Raw genomic sequence first — 15,040 nt, 5'->3', positions numbered from 1 at the left:
TGAATATATTTAAGAAATGTGATGCTCCCCTCCTAGCCAATATTTTAATTAATTAAAATGCGTATTAAGTGGCGCTGAAGAGCCACTTTATCTCAGTGGAGCCCAGTGTGGAGGGGCCCTTGGCTGCCCTTCCTCCCTTTATGATCTCCTGTTACTGCTTTTCCGTTATTGACCCCAGTGTTACCGTGAGCTCTGTTGCGCCACAGGGGTCTCCTTTTCTTCACAATCCCCGTTATTTCCCAAACTAAAGCTTTTAAACCAGGATCCCTCGAAACAAGTCCCAGTCATCCTCTGCGTTAAGACCTCTTTATGACCCTGATTCATTACGGCTGTGTTCACAGGCCCCGTGTTAACGTCTCACCACAGAGATGTCTTGTTAAGCGGTAAAACACGCTCCTGTGAAGGTCAGTTTTACACGTTATTTATGGCTTTTCGTGCCCAATTAAGTCCCTTTACTAATCTGGTGTCTTGGATCCACGCCTCATTGAGGTGGTTTCCTGATCTGGTATCGTTTATTACCCGTCTCACCTGGTGCGTGGCTCCCCAGAGCTCGACTAAATTGATAATGTAGGCACTAACGAGAGCGAGAGATTTTCCAATTATGGCTGTTTTATACGGACTCCACCACCATGTCTGCAGCAGCTGCGCAAATCCTCCCCGCAACTGCTTCCCTCTTCAGTGACCGGGGCACTATATAGACAGCAGATATAGACTACATTTTATGTTTTAAAGTCCGTTCTGTTTTCTTTGGGTGATGATGTCTTTTGTGACAAACAATAAATGTCACTGGACATTAAACATAGAAGTTTCAATAGTGCATGAAGATTGCAAAGTACAGGCTCATTTAGTTTCATTGTAATCTCCATATTTTGTTTGCGAGATCTCAACAGATCTCTTTATATATGTGTATATATATATGTGTGTGTGTGTGTGTGTGTGTGTGTGTGTGTGTGTGTGTGTATACAGTACATATGGGTAAATACAGAAAATATGAGAGTGGTCTCCAAGTTAATGTATCCCACAATTAATTACATTCTAAAAGCTCGTTAAATTTGTTTTTATCGCACCTTTAAGAACTTTGGCTAAACAATACAGCTAAAGCGTAAAGTTCGTGTGTGTACTGCACTAATGTTAAGAAATTTTTTAAAAGAATGGTTATAATGTAATTAGTTGACAGTAGAAATTAAACTAAGTTATTTGTTGTTCAAATATGTCTGAGGTTAATCTATGAATTTGCGTATTGTTTTCAGGCATTGCACTTGTCAGTGGAATCGTGGCTCTCGTTTACCACGTCACGTAAACGCAGCAGCGTTCCCTCCAGCGGACCGCGAAGGCGCGCAGTGGGCAGCCCACTCCAGTTTAAATGCCTGTGAAGTCATTTAACTTCCTCGGCAGAACTACTGAGCTCACATCCCAAGACACTGCAAGCACAGGGGACCGCTTTTCCGACTTCTTGTTGAAGTTTTATCGAGATGTTTTGCCCACTTTTCTTGTGCGTAATGGTCGCACTGGCGTCCTCGGTCAGAGCCCAGACCTCCAGCCGGTTTGTGATCGGATGTCCTGCTAGATGTGACAAGTCGATGTGCCCCAGGATCCCCGCAGACTGTCCTGCTGGACAAACTCTGGACGCCTGTCAGTGCTGCACGGTGTGCGCATCCGGAGAAGGTGAAGCCTGCGGCGGCAGCGGGAAGCTCGGGGACCCGGTGTGCGGCGAGGGGCTGGAGTGCTCCGTGTCCGGCGGAGTGGGGTCCACGGCCACCGTCAGGAGGAGAAGCAAAAGTGGCGTGTGTGCGTGTAAAACCACAGATCCGGTTTGCGGCAGTGACGGGGTCTCGTACAGAAACATATGCGAGCTGAAGAGAGTCAGCCGGCGGGCGCAGAAGCTGCAGCAGCCACCTGTGCTCTTCATTCAGCGGGGAGCCTGCGGGAAAGGTGAGACTTGCTTGACTACGACTCACGTCCACAAACACACAACCTCCGCTGGAACAGTGTGTGTGTGTGTGTGTTCTGTCTACATCCAATTACTCGCCAAAATACATAGACGTTTCTACTTCAAGAAGCAGACTACTACCAGTGCTATATACTTTTTATTTTGTTTCATTTTGTTGTGAATTTAACAACTAAAAATCAAGGCTATATACATCCTATTTACTGTCTCTATCTCTGCATTGTGGGAGGAATACTGTAAATCTAATCTAATCTATAGTCTGGGTAAGGTTCAAGGTTACTTTAAATCTGTTGAGGATTGGTCTTAGGTCAAATCATAAGGTCAAAATATAATTCACCATATGCTCCCTTACAGTAGCTATAATACTTCTCAGAAATGCTGTCTGATAACGCATTACATTCAGATTTAAATGTATGTCTGAATTTCAGTGGTCTATAGAAACAGATGGAACAGCTTATAACACTTTACAAAAGGACAGTATTTCTTTACTTTTTGTCCAAAAAGCTCTTCAAACAAGTCCAGCATGTTCCCTAAATAAGTAGTAGTGCTTCTGTCCACTGACCCTAAGTACTGAAAAACCTGTCTCACTTCAAAATGTTTGACAGAAGTGACAAAGTTCTCTTCTGGCTGTGAAGTGATTCTGTCCAATCTCTCTGACGGGAACCCCCCGCTCACAGCCGTGCTGCCAGGCCGAGGTTTCATCTTTAATTCACAGCTTGGTCTTAAACTGGACCCTTAAATCTCTGGACTTGATGCATCCGCGAACAATCCCTCCTGTGTCTTTGCACAACTAGAGCCTCTCTTCTATTGTTTCTGCCTCAACCCTGCATCTCAATTAGCGGCCGTCCAGGGAACCGCTTGGGCCTGGATGAAGTCATGAGCTGTCCAGTGATGTAAAGCCTGATGTGGGTGAACTCTGGCATGCGTGACCGCTGGTCACATGGCATGGTTACTGAGTGGGTTTCTTCGTATTCAAAGAGCCAAATCTGTTTTAGTCAGGGATGCTTGCATCACTGGCTCTCATCCATCCCTTCCCCGTCAGCTCAGCCAGCTTTGACTGAGACTTGTCATCTGGCAGAGGGGTCTTCCTGCTGGGTTTTTGATCCCCTATGGTGAGCGTTACCCCTTTGTTTTTCTTGTCGATATATAGAGACAAGATTGACTTGCAATGACAGTGCTGCCTCTCAATGTCAGTCCTCCCCCTGTTATCCTGGGGAGAGTCCTGGAGCGAGTTGTTTTGCCGGAATTGTCCTCTCTGAAGATAAAAATGGAAGCGGTGCAGCGGAGGACGAGGAGCAAATCCTGCTCACTGGAGAGAGGCGGGTGTGGAAGGCATGTGGCCTTCAAGGTGGGCAGCAGATGCTTCGCAGGACTCTCCTTGCATCATGTTCTGGGGCATTTTGGGAGTCGATGGACAAACATCTTGGAGCCAGAGAACAGAGCTTCATGATGGCCGTGGATGATGGCGGTGAGAGAGAGCTACCTGGACACAGGTCTCCTGGGTGTCTGGTGATAAGATCAGAAGCACGGGTTCAGGCTGCACCTCAAGCTGTATTACAGAGTGAGATTAAACCACATGCTTGAACACATCTTTTTCTTTAGCCAGTCATGACATCAAGGATGGATGAACTGAGACAGTATCTTCTCATAACGTTCTCAAGCCAATCCCAAGTCCAATGTTGATGCAGTAGTCAGTTGTCCACATTGCTTGCTGATGCACAAGGCTTTCAATTGAGCCAAATATTTCCCCTCTTGTGGTCTGTTCGCAAAGAATGGTTGGATCATAGGCTTTCACTGATATATTACTGGTGTTCATAGCACCGTGTCTGACCACGAGATTGGCGTGAGAGTCAAACCTCGGGACCACAGGAGGTGCTATAGATACCAAGTAAAAATCAAAACTGTGAAAGTGTTTTTTTGGAACGTGTTGGACAGTCCAGTGAAGCGCTGCCCACGGCTCCAAGCTATGCTGAGGAAGGGGAAACATTTGATTCTTTTAAAGACTCAAAGATGGCTGGTGTTGAGGCTCATGGATGGTCCACCCATTACTATCAGAAGGTACATCTGACTTGTCCGCTACATATGGGCCCAATAGTTCAGAGCAATACACTCCTTCTACCGGTCCAAAAGAAGGGAGGTGCTTCAAGCTGGGAGCACCTTCGTTTTGACAACCCGTCTTGACCTTATCCAGATCCACTTGGCACCGCGCCCAGATCAGAGAGCTAGAGCTGGATGCGACTAAGGACATGTGCTAAAGTGATACCTTAAGAGCTTGACTTCCATCGACTGAGTGAGAGCAGGTCAGTTTTAATCAGCGGGGGTGCACATGCTTAATCTGACCGGACTGCGCTGCTTTTTCCTCATCATTTGAGAGACGTCTCGCTGGACAGAGAGGGTCAGATGTCGGCCCACAGCTGCTAAAGACATCTGGGCTTGTCATGTGTTTTGCATTTGTCCACCTGAAGCAGGGACCACGTGCGTTGTTGAAGATATGAAGGCCGTCAGCACCTGCCATCTCAAAGATCTACCTCCAGGCTTTTGCAAAAGCCCCTTTTCTCATCCCTTGTCAGCTCCCGAATCCTTGTGTTGTCTTTCATAAATCAAGGTCTACAGTCGCATGAAGGAATGTGTGGCATCAATTCAAAGCCATAATTCCTCCTCTGCTGTAGACTGTTTAGAGCGAGAGGGCGACTACATTTAAAAACACAAAATTAGCCTGTCTTTTTAGGGAACAATCGCAGTGTAGTGCAGGGACTCATTTTGTTTGTCAGTCATGTAAGCAGTTTGAAAAGCTTTAGTCATTCCCAGGCGGCCGAGTGCATCAAGGGCAGCGAACACAGCAGCAACATTATGGTGAGAACTGTCCGTTTTCCAAAAGTCAGAGTCAAGTTTTCCAGGGCTGCATTTGAAACGAGTCATGTTTTGTGAGATTCAGCAACGCAGTCGGAATAAGAAAGAGTGGAGTTTAACGTGAGACGGAACATCTGTACAGAGGGATCTCACTCTCAGCGAAGGAGAATCATCTCCTTAATAGTGTGTCGAAACACTTCAGTGAACACAACACGCATTCAGTGAGCGCACACGTCTCTGATTACTCTCACAGACTGCTGTGATGCAGTCGAAAGGAAAACACTCTCCAAGTCTTGTCACAATCAAGTGAAGGATTGTGGCCAAGTACAGGAGAGTCATGTGACTGAGCTGCCGCTGAAATAAATTAGCTCCAACATCGAATTATTGCAGACAGTTTCCTTGTGATTTTTAAATCACATTTGTTGCCATTTATTATGTGCATTCATGTGCACATGCAGTGCTCGGTTGATGATATTCAACTGAAATATTCAACCCTATCTGTCTGTCTATCTATCTATCTATCTATCTATCTATCTATCTATCTATCTATCTATCTATCTATCTATCTATCTATCTATCTATCTATCTATCTATCTATCTATCTATCTATCTATCTATCTATCTATCTATCTATCTATCTATCATTATTATTATTATTATTATTATTATTATTATTATTATTATTATTATTATTGTTGTTGTTGTTGTTGTTGTTGTTAGTATTTGTATTATTATAATTTATCAATAAAATAATATCACCAAAGCAGCATTCATTCATGTAGTCATCTTTATTTGCATATTTTTAATTCCTTACAATATTATATATATTCTAATAATAATAACTGTTTTTACGACTTCTTTTTCATTTTTATTGTCCAAATAATAAATAATAAAATGCATTTATTTCTCAACAGTGTTATGTTTGTCCAGCATTACAATAAATCCTAATATTTTTTTGCACCCTTAATTCGGGATTGCATCAAGTTTTTATGATGTCATTATGATGAAAATTTCTGCTGTTAATTCATATATTTGATTTATTAAACACCTGATATCCAAACAGTTTTCATTTGAAAAAATTCTGTCTTTCTTTGCACACAGCCCAAGGAGCAGCAAAGCATGTATTTACCAGTTAAAGAAGTGTCCTGAACAGCTCACAGAGAGCTAACTGTGTGTGTTCCGGTGGGTTTGTTGCCTGATGGCGGTGGTGGGCAGGAGACCTAGAAAGCCTGTGAACACAGTGGTCTCAAGTGGGGAAAACAAGCACCGAGCACCTGGGACTCAGTGTAAACTCGCACAATGACGTCCTTGATTGCACATCTTGAACACAGATTCGGCTGAAAAAGTAGAGTGGGTTCCAACTGTAATGCATGTGTTGGTGTGCTTGAAAAATCCAAACATTGGTCCCTCTTCTCTCCCTGGAGACGAGGAGAAGAAAGCAGTAATTTCCCCCTCAACCTTCCGTCCAATAAGAGCCACACAACCCCATCTATCGACCGCCTAGTATTGTCAAAACCCTCTCACATGAAGGGTTTTGGACGTGACCATGTTAGTATTAAATCATAATCATAGTACTCACTGCAGCATTTTAACATGCTGTATGTTTATTCCAGCGAAGGACCACCAGGACCTTTGAGGCTTGCACTGCAGGCCATTTTCCACAGGGGTGTAATTGTAGTCAGGAATCATTGCGGGTTGGTTGTGTGTGTCTCAATTGACCATGAGTAGAAGGCGGTATCGCAGCAAGCAGGAATATTTTCTATCACTTTTGGGTGCATTGGAATACCACCCCCTCGACTACTTTGAGCGGTTCCCGTTGAGGGTTGCCAAAGCAAGACATCCTCCTACACAAAACCTACATCTCCTTCCATGTGGCTTTGTCTCCAAGCTTCAGTCCTTCTCGCTTCTAATCTTATCCTTCCCAGAGACTCCCTCAACATCTTTGCTTCTTCTATGGGCCTCAGTACTGTCCTAACACTTGCCAGTCCTTTCGTCAGTCCTGCACTCTCTTCTTCACCACCCTTGCTATGACACAATGCAGACACCTATGTTTTTGGTTTGAAGACACAGAATGGTGTAAATACTGAGACAGCAAAGTCAGATTTCTGCGACAGAAGAGAAAAACCTCTTTTAAAAAACTTTTCATCTTTTGGAGACTCAAAAAAATAGGTCAATAAATGTACAATGGAAATAGTGAGTCAGCCAATAAATTGTTTACAGTAGATAGTGTATACTCTTGGTTGAGTGCCTTTCAATATCATAGCGGTACGACGATCTTTGCTGTGGAAATAATCGGCGTCATCCGCACTACAGATGTCAAAACTTGTCTTTTAAAACCGTGACAGATTAACTCCACTAAAATCCAGTACTCTGATGATAATTCCAAATTTAAAAAATCGATAAATATATTTTTTTCACCAAGTAAAAATTCATGATAAAATTAAAATGAAAGGTTACTCAAGGAGTCAAAGCCAAATCAGACCCATGATATCACCGTGTGGTGCAGTGGATTTCATGAACTCTTCTACCTACCTGTTCTACCAGTGTTAAGGGGAAGGTGAGCCCCACACTGTCCTCTCCTCAGAAACATTTTCTGACACAGAAACTTGCTGATTCTGGTCCCAGCCAATTCACACTCCGCTGTCAAACCTTCAAGTGACGGTGAGAGTTCGCAGTTTAGAGCTAACACGGCCATGAACATCATGAGCCTCTCGCTTCATACCTTGTTTTTTAGATTCCTACATTTGACCCAACTGAAGAAAATAGTAAGGCTCATTGCAGTGAAAACTTCCACTCCTTCACGTCTACATGCTTTCTTTTCAAAAGTCGGTCATCGATAATGAGTCAGCTCACACACAAGTGCGCTCATGTTCGCACAGACTGTGTTTGAACCCACCTCCATGTGTGCGGGGAAATCCATTCATAAATGAGTGCAAGTAGAACTTGACATCACTTGGCATGACTTTCTGAACTCCACCTCAGCCCCAGGAGGCTTCGCGCCAACCATTTCTTGTTTTGTTTCGATCAAGCACAGCTTTACTTCCACCGCAGTCTGATGGATTTTCTGTGAAGGCAATGACCTTCTGCTGTGCTATCTGTCATCTTGAAAAGACAGACTTCTTCCTCAGGCGTCCGTCAAACAGCAGGAAGTACCATGTATGCAGGAGGCGAAACAGGAGTCTTGGGGGGTCCTGGTGGGGTGTCCGTGTGGGACTGTGAGCTGGTCTGAAATATTGCGTCTTGAGTTTTTTCTCTCCCTATGCACTGCTTTGTTTAATCCAGACATAAGCTTTTCCACATGTGGATTTTATGGACTGTCTCTTTAAGTTCAGAGTTGCTGTATTAGGGCGTACTTTCCCATGATTTGGACTATATCTATCTTCATGTGTGACCTCTTGCTTTTAATAAGACAGGTTGGTCGTCTTGCCAAAGAAAACAGAGCATTCTTCAGTCTGGTCCTGTTCCTGAGCCCTTCTACTGTCTCCTCCGATTGTCATTTTACATGACAGCTTTTCATTTTACTGAACATTTTTAACTTTAATGAGTACACTTATTAGCGTATGAACACACATATGAAGCGACGTAGAGGGTCATCACATTGCAGATTCAAGAGAGATTTACTGCTTTTTTCCCCTCTGTCTCCTTGTTTCTCCATTACTTCTAGGTTGGTTGCGTCCCATTCTGTGTTTTGGTGTTTGGTATATGGAAACCCTGTGACCAATTTCATTTAAAAATTTGGTAAATACCAATGTGCTTAGTTTGTCTGATTCATTTGACTGCAGATTTTCCGGACGTCAGGCAATGGGATCACTGACCTAAATAAAAACCTTCACTTCAGTGCCGACGGAACTCATGGAAAGACTTTGCCACTTATTTTGTTTTTTGCCTGAAGATGAAGAAGTTTATTTACCTTTTGTTGCTCTTCCTTCACAAAACAAAGCCATTTTGTAAACTTAAAGAAAAATAAAGAAAAAATACTTGGTAAATACAAACATTTTAAGTTCTCTTTTGATGTGTACTACTTATGTGTTGGTACATGTACTTAAGAAAAACACACTAGAGTGCCTTTAAGTCCCATGTCTTCCCCCTTCAAATTCAGATTGTTCTGCTATTGCTCAAAGAGTGGCAGTGAATTCACAAAAAAAACGGTCATCCAAAATGGCTAGTTAGCTGAATGTAGTGTTTGCCAAAACACACCATCGCTACTTCATCCAAACAATTCAAAATTTATGAACCTTTTCCCATTGATGATAGAGGGGCATCCACCCAATGTGCAGCCGCTGAAATGTTGCTTGTACGCTGGCCTGTTACCAGACTCCACGACTTCTCTTGAGGAGCCAGGTTGTTGATGTGGCAACAAACTGTCTTCAGCAACCATCCGCAACAATTCTCCTCTCCAATTTAAACTCTTATGTCAGCTTATTTTTTTTTAGATGTTTATGGTGGTAGGCTTCCCCATTCGCAGCATCCCAGGGTCCCGTCCACTCCGCACTATAGAGGTTGACCACAAGTCCAGCTCTGGTCTGAGATTATCTCGTATGATCTCCAGTGGAAAGAGTGGAGCGCGCTGGATAACCGTCTTTATTCAATCATGTGAACTATTATTATGTATTTCTTATATACAAAACAAGTGTATTGTCGAAGATATTTTCTAGACTCAAGCAGTATCGTTCAAATTATCATGGCTTCTTACGAAACGTTGGGTCACCACTGAACTGAAAAAGCAGCCGTGCAAAGCTCCTGTCACAACTTCACGGTAGATGATACACAAATATGGATTGAATCCAAATTCGAGCTGCACTGCGATTGCATAAATCCTTAAATTTCCACTGCGGGTTGTCAAAATCATTTCATACCGTATAATTTCGTGGCATTTTCAATGTCAATACTGAGCTCATCCCGTGCTTGTGTTGGCTCAAAGGCAGCTGGAGCAGAAACTTTTTTTTTCATATTTAACCCTTCCATGCGCTTTATTTTTATCCCTGGGATTTTGCTCTTTCCTTGATATTCCTGCAGGAGAAGTACGTGACTGAAAAGTGAAAAAGGTTTTAAGTACGTGGCAAAAGTTAGGAGGTGGAAAACGAGACTCTTTAATTCAGTGTTGTTTCTTAGCTCAGCTAAAAGTGTCTTGTGGGGCAATGTTTAATCACCAGGTAAATCAGTCTACAGTTCCTGACTTGTCCCCGACTGAGTCGATGTGATTCACTGCACTTAAATGCAAACTATCAGACCATGTGGGTGTGAGCTGCTGCAAGTCAGCTGAGGGAATTACGCATCAGAAGGTACCTTTCCCATAGACAGCACTGGTGAAACTGGGTGACATGGGATTTTGCAGCTTATCTTCAAGGGGCAAGTGAGTACAACCACAGAGAGGAGAGAGTATACAAGTAACATCCGACTTACGACCTGCTCAACTTACGTCCACCCGTACAACTACGGCCAGCAGTCTGGCACCTCAGCATGTAGCAGCCCAGCATCACATACGACAGTTACGGCAGCACAGTATCCCAGCATCTCACTCTCACAGAGCCATCTACCACTACAGTCGTAGCTATAACGTGTCGGCTATTTTGAATGGCATTCGACTTACGTCCAATCTGACTTACGATTGGTTGGTCGGAACTGATCCCGGTCATAGGTTGGATGTTACTTGTATGACCAGGTCCCTGGAATCCTGAATCATATCACTGCTCATTCAGGGGTTGTTTACACCTGACCAAGTTTTGTCCTGTCGCTTTTCGTGTCCTCAATTTCAGAAGAGTTACTGCCACATTTACAGCCTGAGAAATATCCTTATGGAATGACTCCGGAATACTGCGGAGCACAGGACTTTTTACCCAAAGATGTAGGTTTGTTTCGTTCGTGTGCCACGAGCCAAAATTGTTTTTCAGTCGTTTTCAGTCATTGTTTAAGTCAATGCATGTTTTATAAAGGAAGTAGCAAAGGTATGTGCTGTCTCACTACTTTTCTGATTTGTGAATGTGTGTCGCGCAGTCGGATGGCCGATCACAATAGTCTAAATCGAGTTAGATCCCTGGCGGAAGATCTGACGACTCTCTGTGGAATCACTGTCAATGGGGACCTAATTCCACCAGTCGGGAGCCAAGACTGCGAACAGTCATGAATTCCTTGCCTGAGATGATGCTCTCAATGAGGGAAAAGCCAGACAATTGGCTGACGCCAGGAGGCGTGGCCTGGGTGGGGTGAAAAATGTAACTCAGTCCTGGGTGCAGTCAGAAGAGAGTTGGACCAGAACTGTCATCTGGGTCAAAAGGGATGCACCCTCCTGATGTTTTTGCAGCAACTTTGGTTGTTAGGGAGTCGGTGAGCAGTAAGCTCAGGCTCTTTGTGGTTTGGGAAGGGGTAGACGTAGCGTTGTCTAGGGCAATAATTTCAAAAATCCTGCTGGTTTATGCTGCATACTGAGCAAGTTCTGGTCCAAGTTCTGTCATCTCTCACCTCAACTGATGCAACTCCCTCCTGCCTGCTTGTTCCATCAGACCTCTGTGTCTGGTCTTCAAGCTGCTCTACTCTCCCCTCTCTGGCTGCTGATCGGGGATTGAATATGACTATGCTACTTGTCTGCTGGGCCACACAAGGATCAGGAGCAGTGCACGTCTGAGACCGTCCTCTCCACTCAGCCTCAACCTGGCTTTTCCCTCACAAAGGGGTTCTTCTCTTTCTAGGAGCTCAGTGTCCCCATTGATGTCCATACAGCTCAGTCTTGTTTGGGTTCCAAGTTTAGGATGCCGTGTGGACATCAGGCAGTCTGAAGTTCATTCTGCTACATTTGCTTCAGACAGGAGAAACGGATGATGATGAACCACTGCATGGTCATTTCCCATTGGGATGGATGACGGTCTGGTGATGCTCTGGCTCCAGTCTAACACATGATCAGTGTTTCAGTCTTTAATGATACACCCAAAGCAGAGACTGGACAAAACAAACTGATCAGGATCACATTGGTGCCACAAGCTCAACTGCCTCACCGCTGGCCTACCAGTCACCGAACCCTCCAAATGCCTCCGAAGCTGCAAGTTCCAGTAAAAGCGTTCCTGCCCAGTTCTTCTTCAACGCTCTGCATGGGAAAGGAAAGGTCATCTTGTCAAAGTTCAGCATTTATAGAGAGGTTTATAGAAAAGGTTAAGTCTTTAAAGTGTTTTGAGCTTTCCCACACACCAATCTGTCCTCCCCTGTTATGGTTCAATTTCTCCAAATGACTTCATCATACGTTGTTTGTTTTTCCCCATTTGACATCCAACATTTGTCTTGTTGTGTTTCCAGCCCAGGACAACCCAGACAGCCCGAGACACAAATACAACTTCATCGCAGACGTAGTGGAGAAAATTGCTCCATCTGTGGTTCACATTGAACTCTACCGCAAGTAAGAGCACCTGAGTGTACTGTGACGTCTTTCTTTTTATAGAATTTACAGCCCACCTGTTCGCCGGAACGGATCTGTTTAGGTCGTCAAACCGATTTGCATCAATCTTTGAACGTCTTTCTCTGCATCTTAACAGCAACGCCGCTGCTCTGACTGCCTCTTATCATTTGCCGACACTAATAACTCACATTTGTTCTGGGTGACAAGTGTAGCAGGTAGAGTGGATCTACGACTCTCTTCATCATTTCCATCCTTGTGTTTTCACTTGCTCTATTTTCCCCTCCCTCAGATCTGACTCCCACCGTTTCTGAGTTGCTGTTTAGTCGATGCTCTGCTGTTGCTGCTTTCATATCCCTGGAAAGCAGCCGTTTGAGGGTCTCTCTGAATAACAAACCAGCTGCTCCAGCTACAGTTTAGCATCTCGCTCACTTTTATATTGTAACCTGCCAGTGTTTTCCTTTCTTCCTTACCTGCGCACACATTTGTAGGGCTTCACATCTGAGTGGCAAAAACAACCCAGGAACAAAGTTATCATACAAGTCTGTTTAATAGTAGTTTAGTCACCTTTGTCTTAGGAAGTCTCCCTCTATATTATTTTGTTTTTTTCCCCCGTTAATTTATGTGGCAGTCGATTAAGAAGGTGTGCATTTGAATCTTTCCTGAAGAAACAGATTCACTGGTGACTCACATTTATCTGTAGGTGTGAGTGTGTGGTGAGGAGGATGCCTAGCGCCGTCGACTGGTAATGGTGGTGTCCCCATATCCCTCCCTGTGTAGCTGGGTCAAACCCACCAACATGAAATAAAAGTCTGATTCTGTCATCTTCTCTCTTTCATCTTTCAAGAATGACTTATTCCAAGCGAGAGGTGGCGGTGGCCAGCGGCTCTGGCTTCGTGGTTTCCGACGATGGCCAAATAGTGACCAACGCTCACGTGGTGGCCAACAAGCACCGCGTGAAGGTGGAGCTGAAGAGCGGCGCTACGTACGACGCCAAGATCAAAGACGTGGATGAAAAATCCGACATCGCTCTGATTAAGATCGAAGCACCGGTGAGTAGGAGCGGCACAATCTTTGCGTGGGTTCACAAACGTCCAGGTGGATTCAAGTAAGGATGCCGGACTTTTGCTTGGATTTTGACAATGTTTATTCCAAAAGCTTTCTTTGCAGAATTAGGGTTTTCAGGATTCAAACCTTCATCTGGTGGCTTTATTTTAATGGTCTAAGAATTGTGAATGGGGTTAATGTTAAAGTAGATCCCATCCTCAGTCCCATGCCGAAATATATATTGACGTTGGGAAAGTGACTTTTCCGTCCTATACTGTTGCTGAAGGAAGTCTTCCATGTTGTATGTTGACACATAGGAGTTTTTCTTCTCCTGTGTGACATTCCAGGGACGCGTGTTTCATGCAGGGGGTTGGAACACATGCGGAGCATCCTCCCCATCTTCCGATGCGCTGCCCCGGCATCAGGATATGATGGATATGGATAGCTCAACAATGCGTCATTTGCAAACCTAATGCATTAATGAGCATTGGTTAAGAAGATTTCTGCGCAACATTGGATGTTAAGTTGTGTCGGCTGCTACTGTGGTTGATGTAAATATATATACACTAAACTGCTGGTTGGTAGTTTGACTCCTTTCATGCACATAACAATAAAAGAGTCCTTTTATCACCAAAAAAGTCAATTTGAGCAAAGCTGGTAATTGCTTTCTCTTTGTCGTCGCTAATATACACCCTACACTTTTTAATCATTTTTACTGTGAGCGTTGACTATTGTAGGCATGTCAGGAAAGTCCCATCGCATTGACACAGAACATATTCATGAAAAGAGCTCACATTTCTAATCATGGTTATAAGGTGGTTAACACTTTTGCGTAACACTTAAGGTTGCGAGTTTCATTCCCTAGTTTTGTTTTCCTGTATGTGCGTGGGTTTTCTCTGGTTTCCTCCCACAGACAAGATATCATACTATTCAATAAAAGTATAATTTGTTATTTCAAACCATGACAGTCCAAAGACATGCTCAGTGGGTTAAGTGGCCCTTAGCAGTACATGTGTGCGAATGCTGTGTATTCCTGCCTCTCGCCCAATGACTGCTGCAGGACTAAGTGGTGGTTAAATGAAGATGCATGTATGTATGCCCGTTTTTTTTTTAACACACCTCCCCGTAACGTGTGCATGTTCAGTTTATTACAAAGGCAAAGACTTTTAGGACTTTACCTCCCTGGGTGGATACTTGTTGATACAGTATTATAGTATATATATATATATATATATATATATATATATATATATATATATATATATATATATATATATATATATATATATATATATATATATATATATATATATATATATATATATATTATATAGTAAGATTTATGCTTCATAGAATAACCCAAATGCCTTTATTGTATAAAAAAAGACAATATTTTCATCCGAGACCGTTCCGTATTACACTTTTAAATGAGCCAAAGGTGTGATTTAAGAGCACAATATTCACCATGTTACAGATTTTTACCAATGATCTGACAACAACGGTGCGAATATTGGGCGGAATAAACACCTGTGGGTTCAATGTGGGATCTATTTTCTGCTTTTAGCCTTTTAATTTGTGTCTGGGCTGTGCTTGAATAATGCTGTTTCTTTTTCTCTGTCTCACCATGTTTCCATTTCTGTAGAAACCACCACCAAAACGGAACAAGCGTCAGTTTTAAGAATAAATCTTACAGTTGTGTCATTGTGTGTCATCAGTGGCATTGTTCATCTTTTAACCAAAAGTTATATTCTCCTTGTCTTTCTTGTTCACTTGACTGATCATCTATCTGCGTCATTGTTTTTTCCTCTCACCAC

At 43.3% G+C, this 15,040-nt stretch overlaps 1 protein-coding gene across 1 annotated transcript in view; it reads left to right on the top strand.

Moving 5' to 3' along the window:
- Nucleotides 1-1,360: 1,360 nt before the first annotated feature.
- The window catches only part of LOC128765256 (serine protease HTRA1A-like), a 30,266-nt gene continuing 16,586 nt past the window's right edge, over nt 1,361-15,040 (top strand). The window contains exons 1-3 of the mRNA XM_053875843.1: nt 1,361-1,932; nt 12,083-12,182; nt 13,027-13,231. Of these exons, the coding sequence (XP_053731818.1) occupies nt 1,473-1,932; nt 12,083-12,182; nt 13,027-13,231 (765 nt within the window). The 5' untranslated portion in view covers nt 1,361-1,472. The remainder of the gene's footprint in view (nt 1,933-12,082; nt 12,183-13,026; nt 13,232-15,040) is intronic.

This window comes from Synchiropus splendidus, chromosome 9 (genome assembly GCF_027744825.2).
Source record: "Synchiropus splendidus isolate RoL2022-P1 chromosome 9, RoL_Sspl_1.0, whole genome shotgun sequence".
Lineage (NCBI taxonomy): Eukaryota > Metazoa > Chordata > Actinopteri > Syngnathiformes > Callionymidae > Synchiropus > Synchiropus splendidus.
Note: the sequence above shows the minus strand (reverse complement) of the source record. Positions and strands in the feature narration are given on the sequence as shown.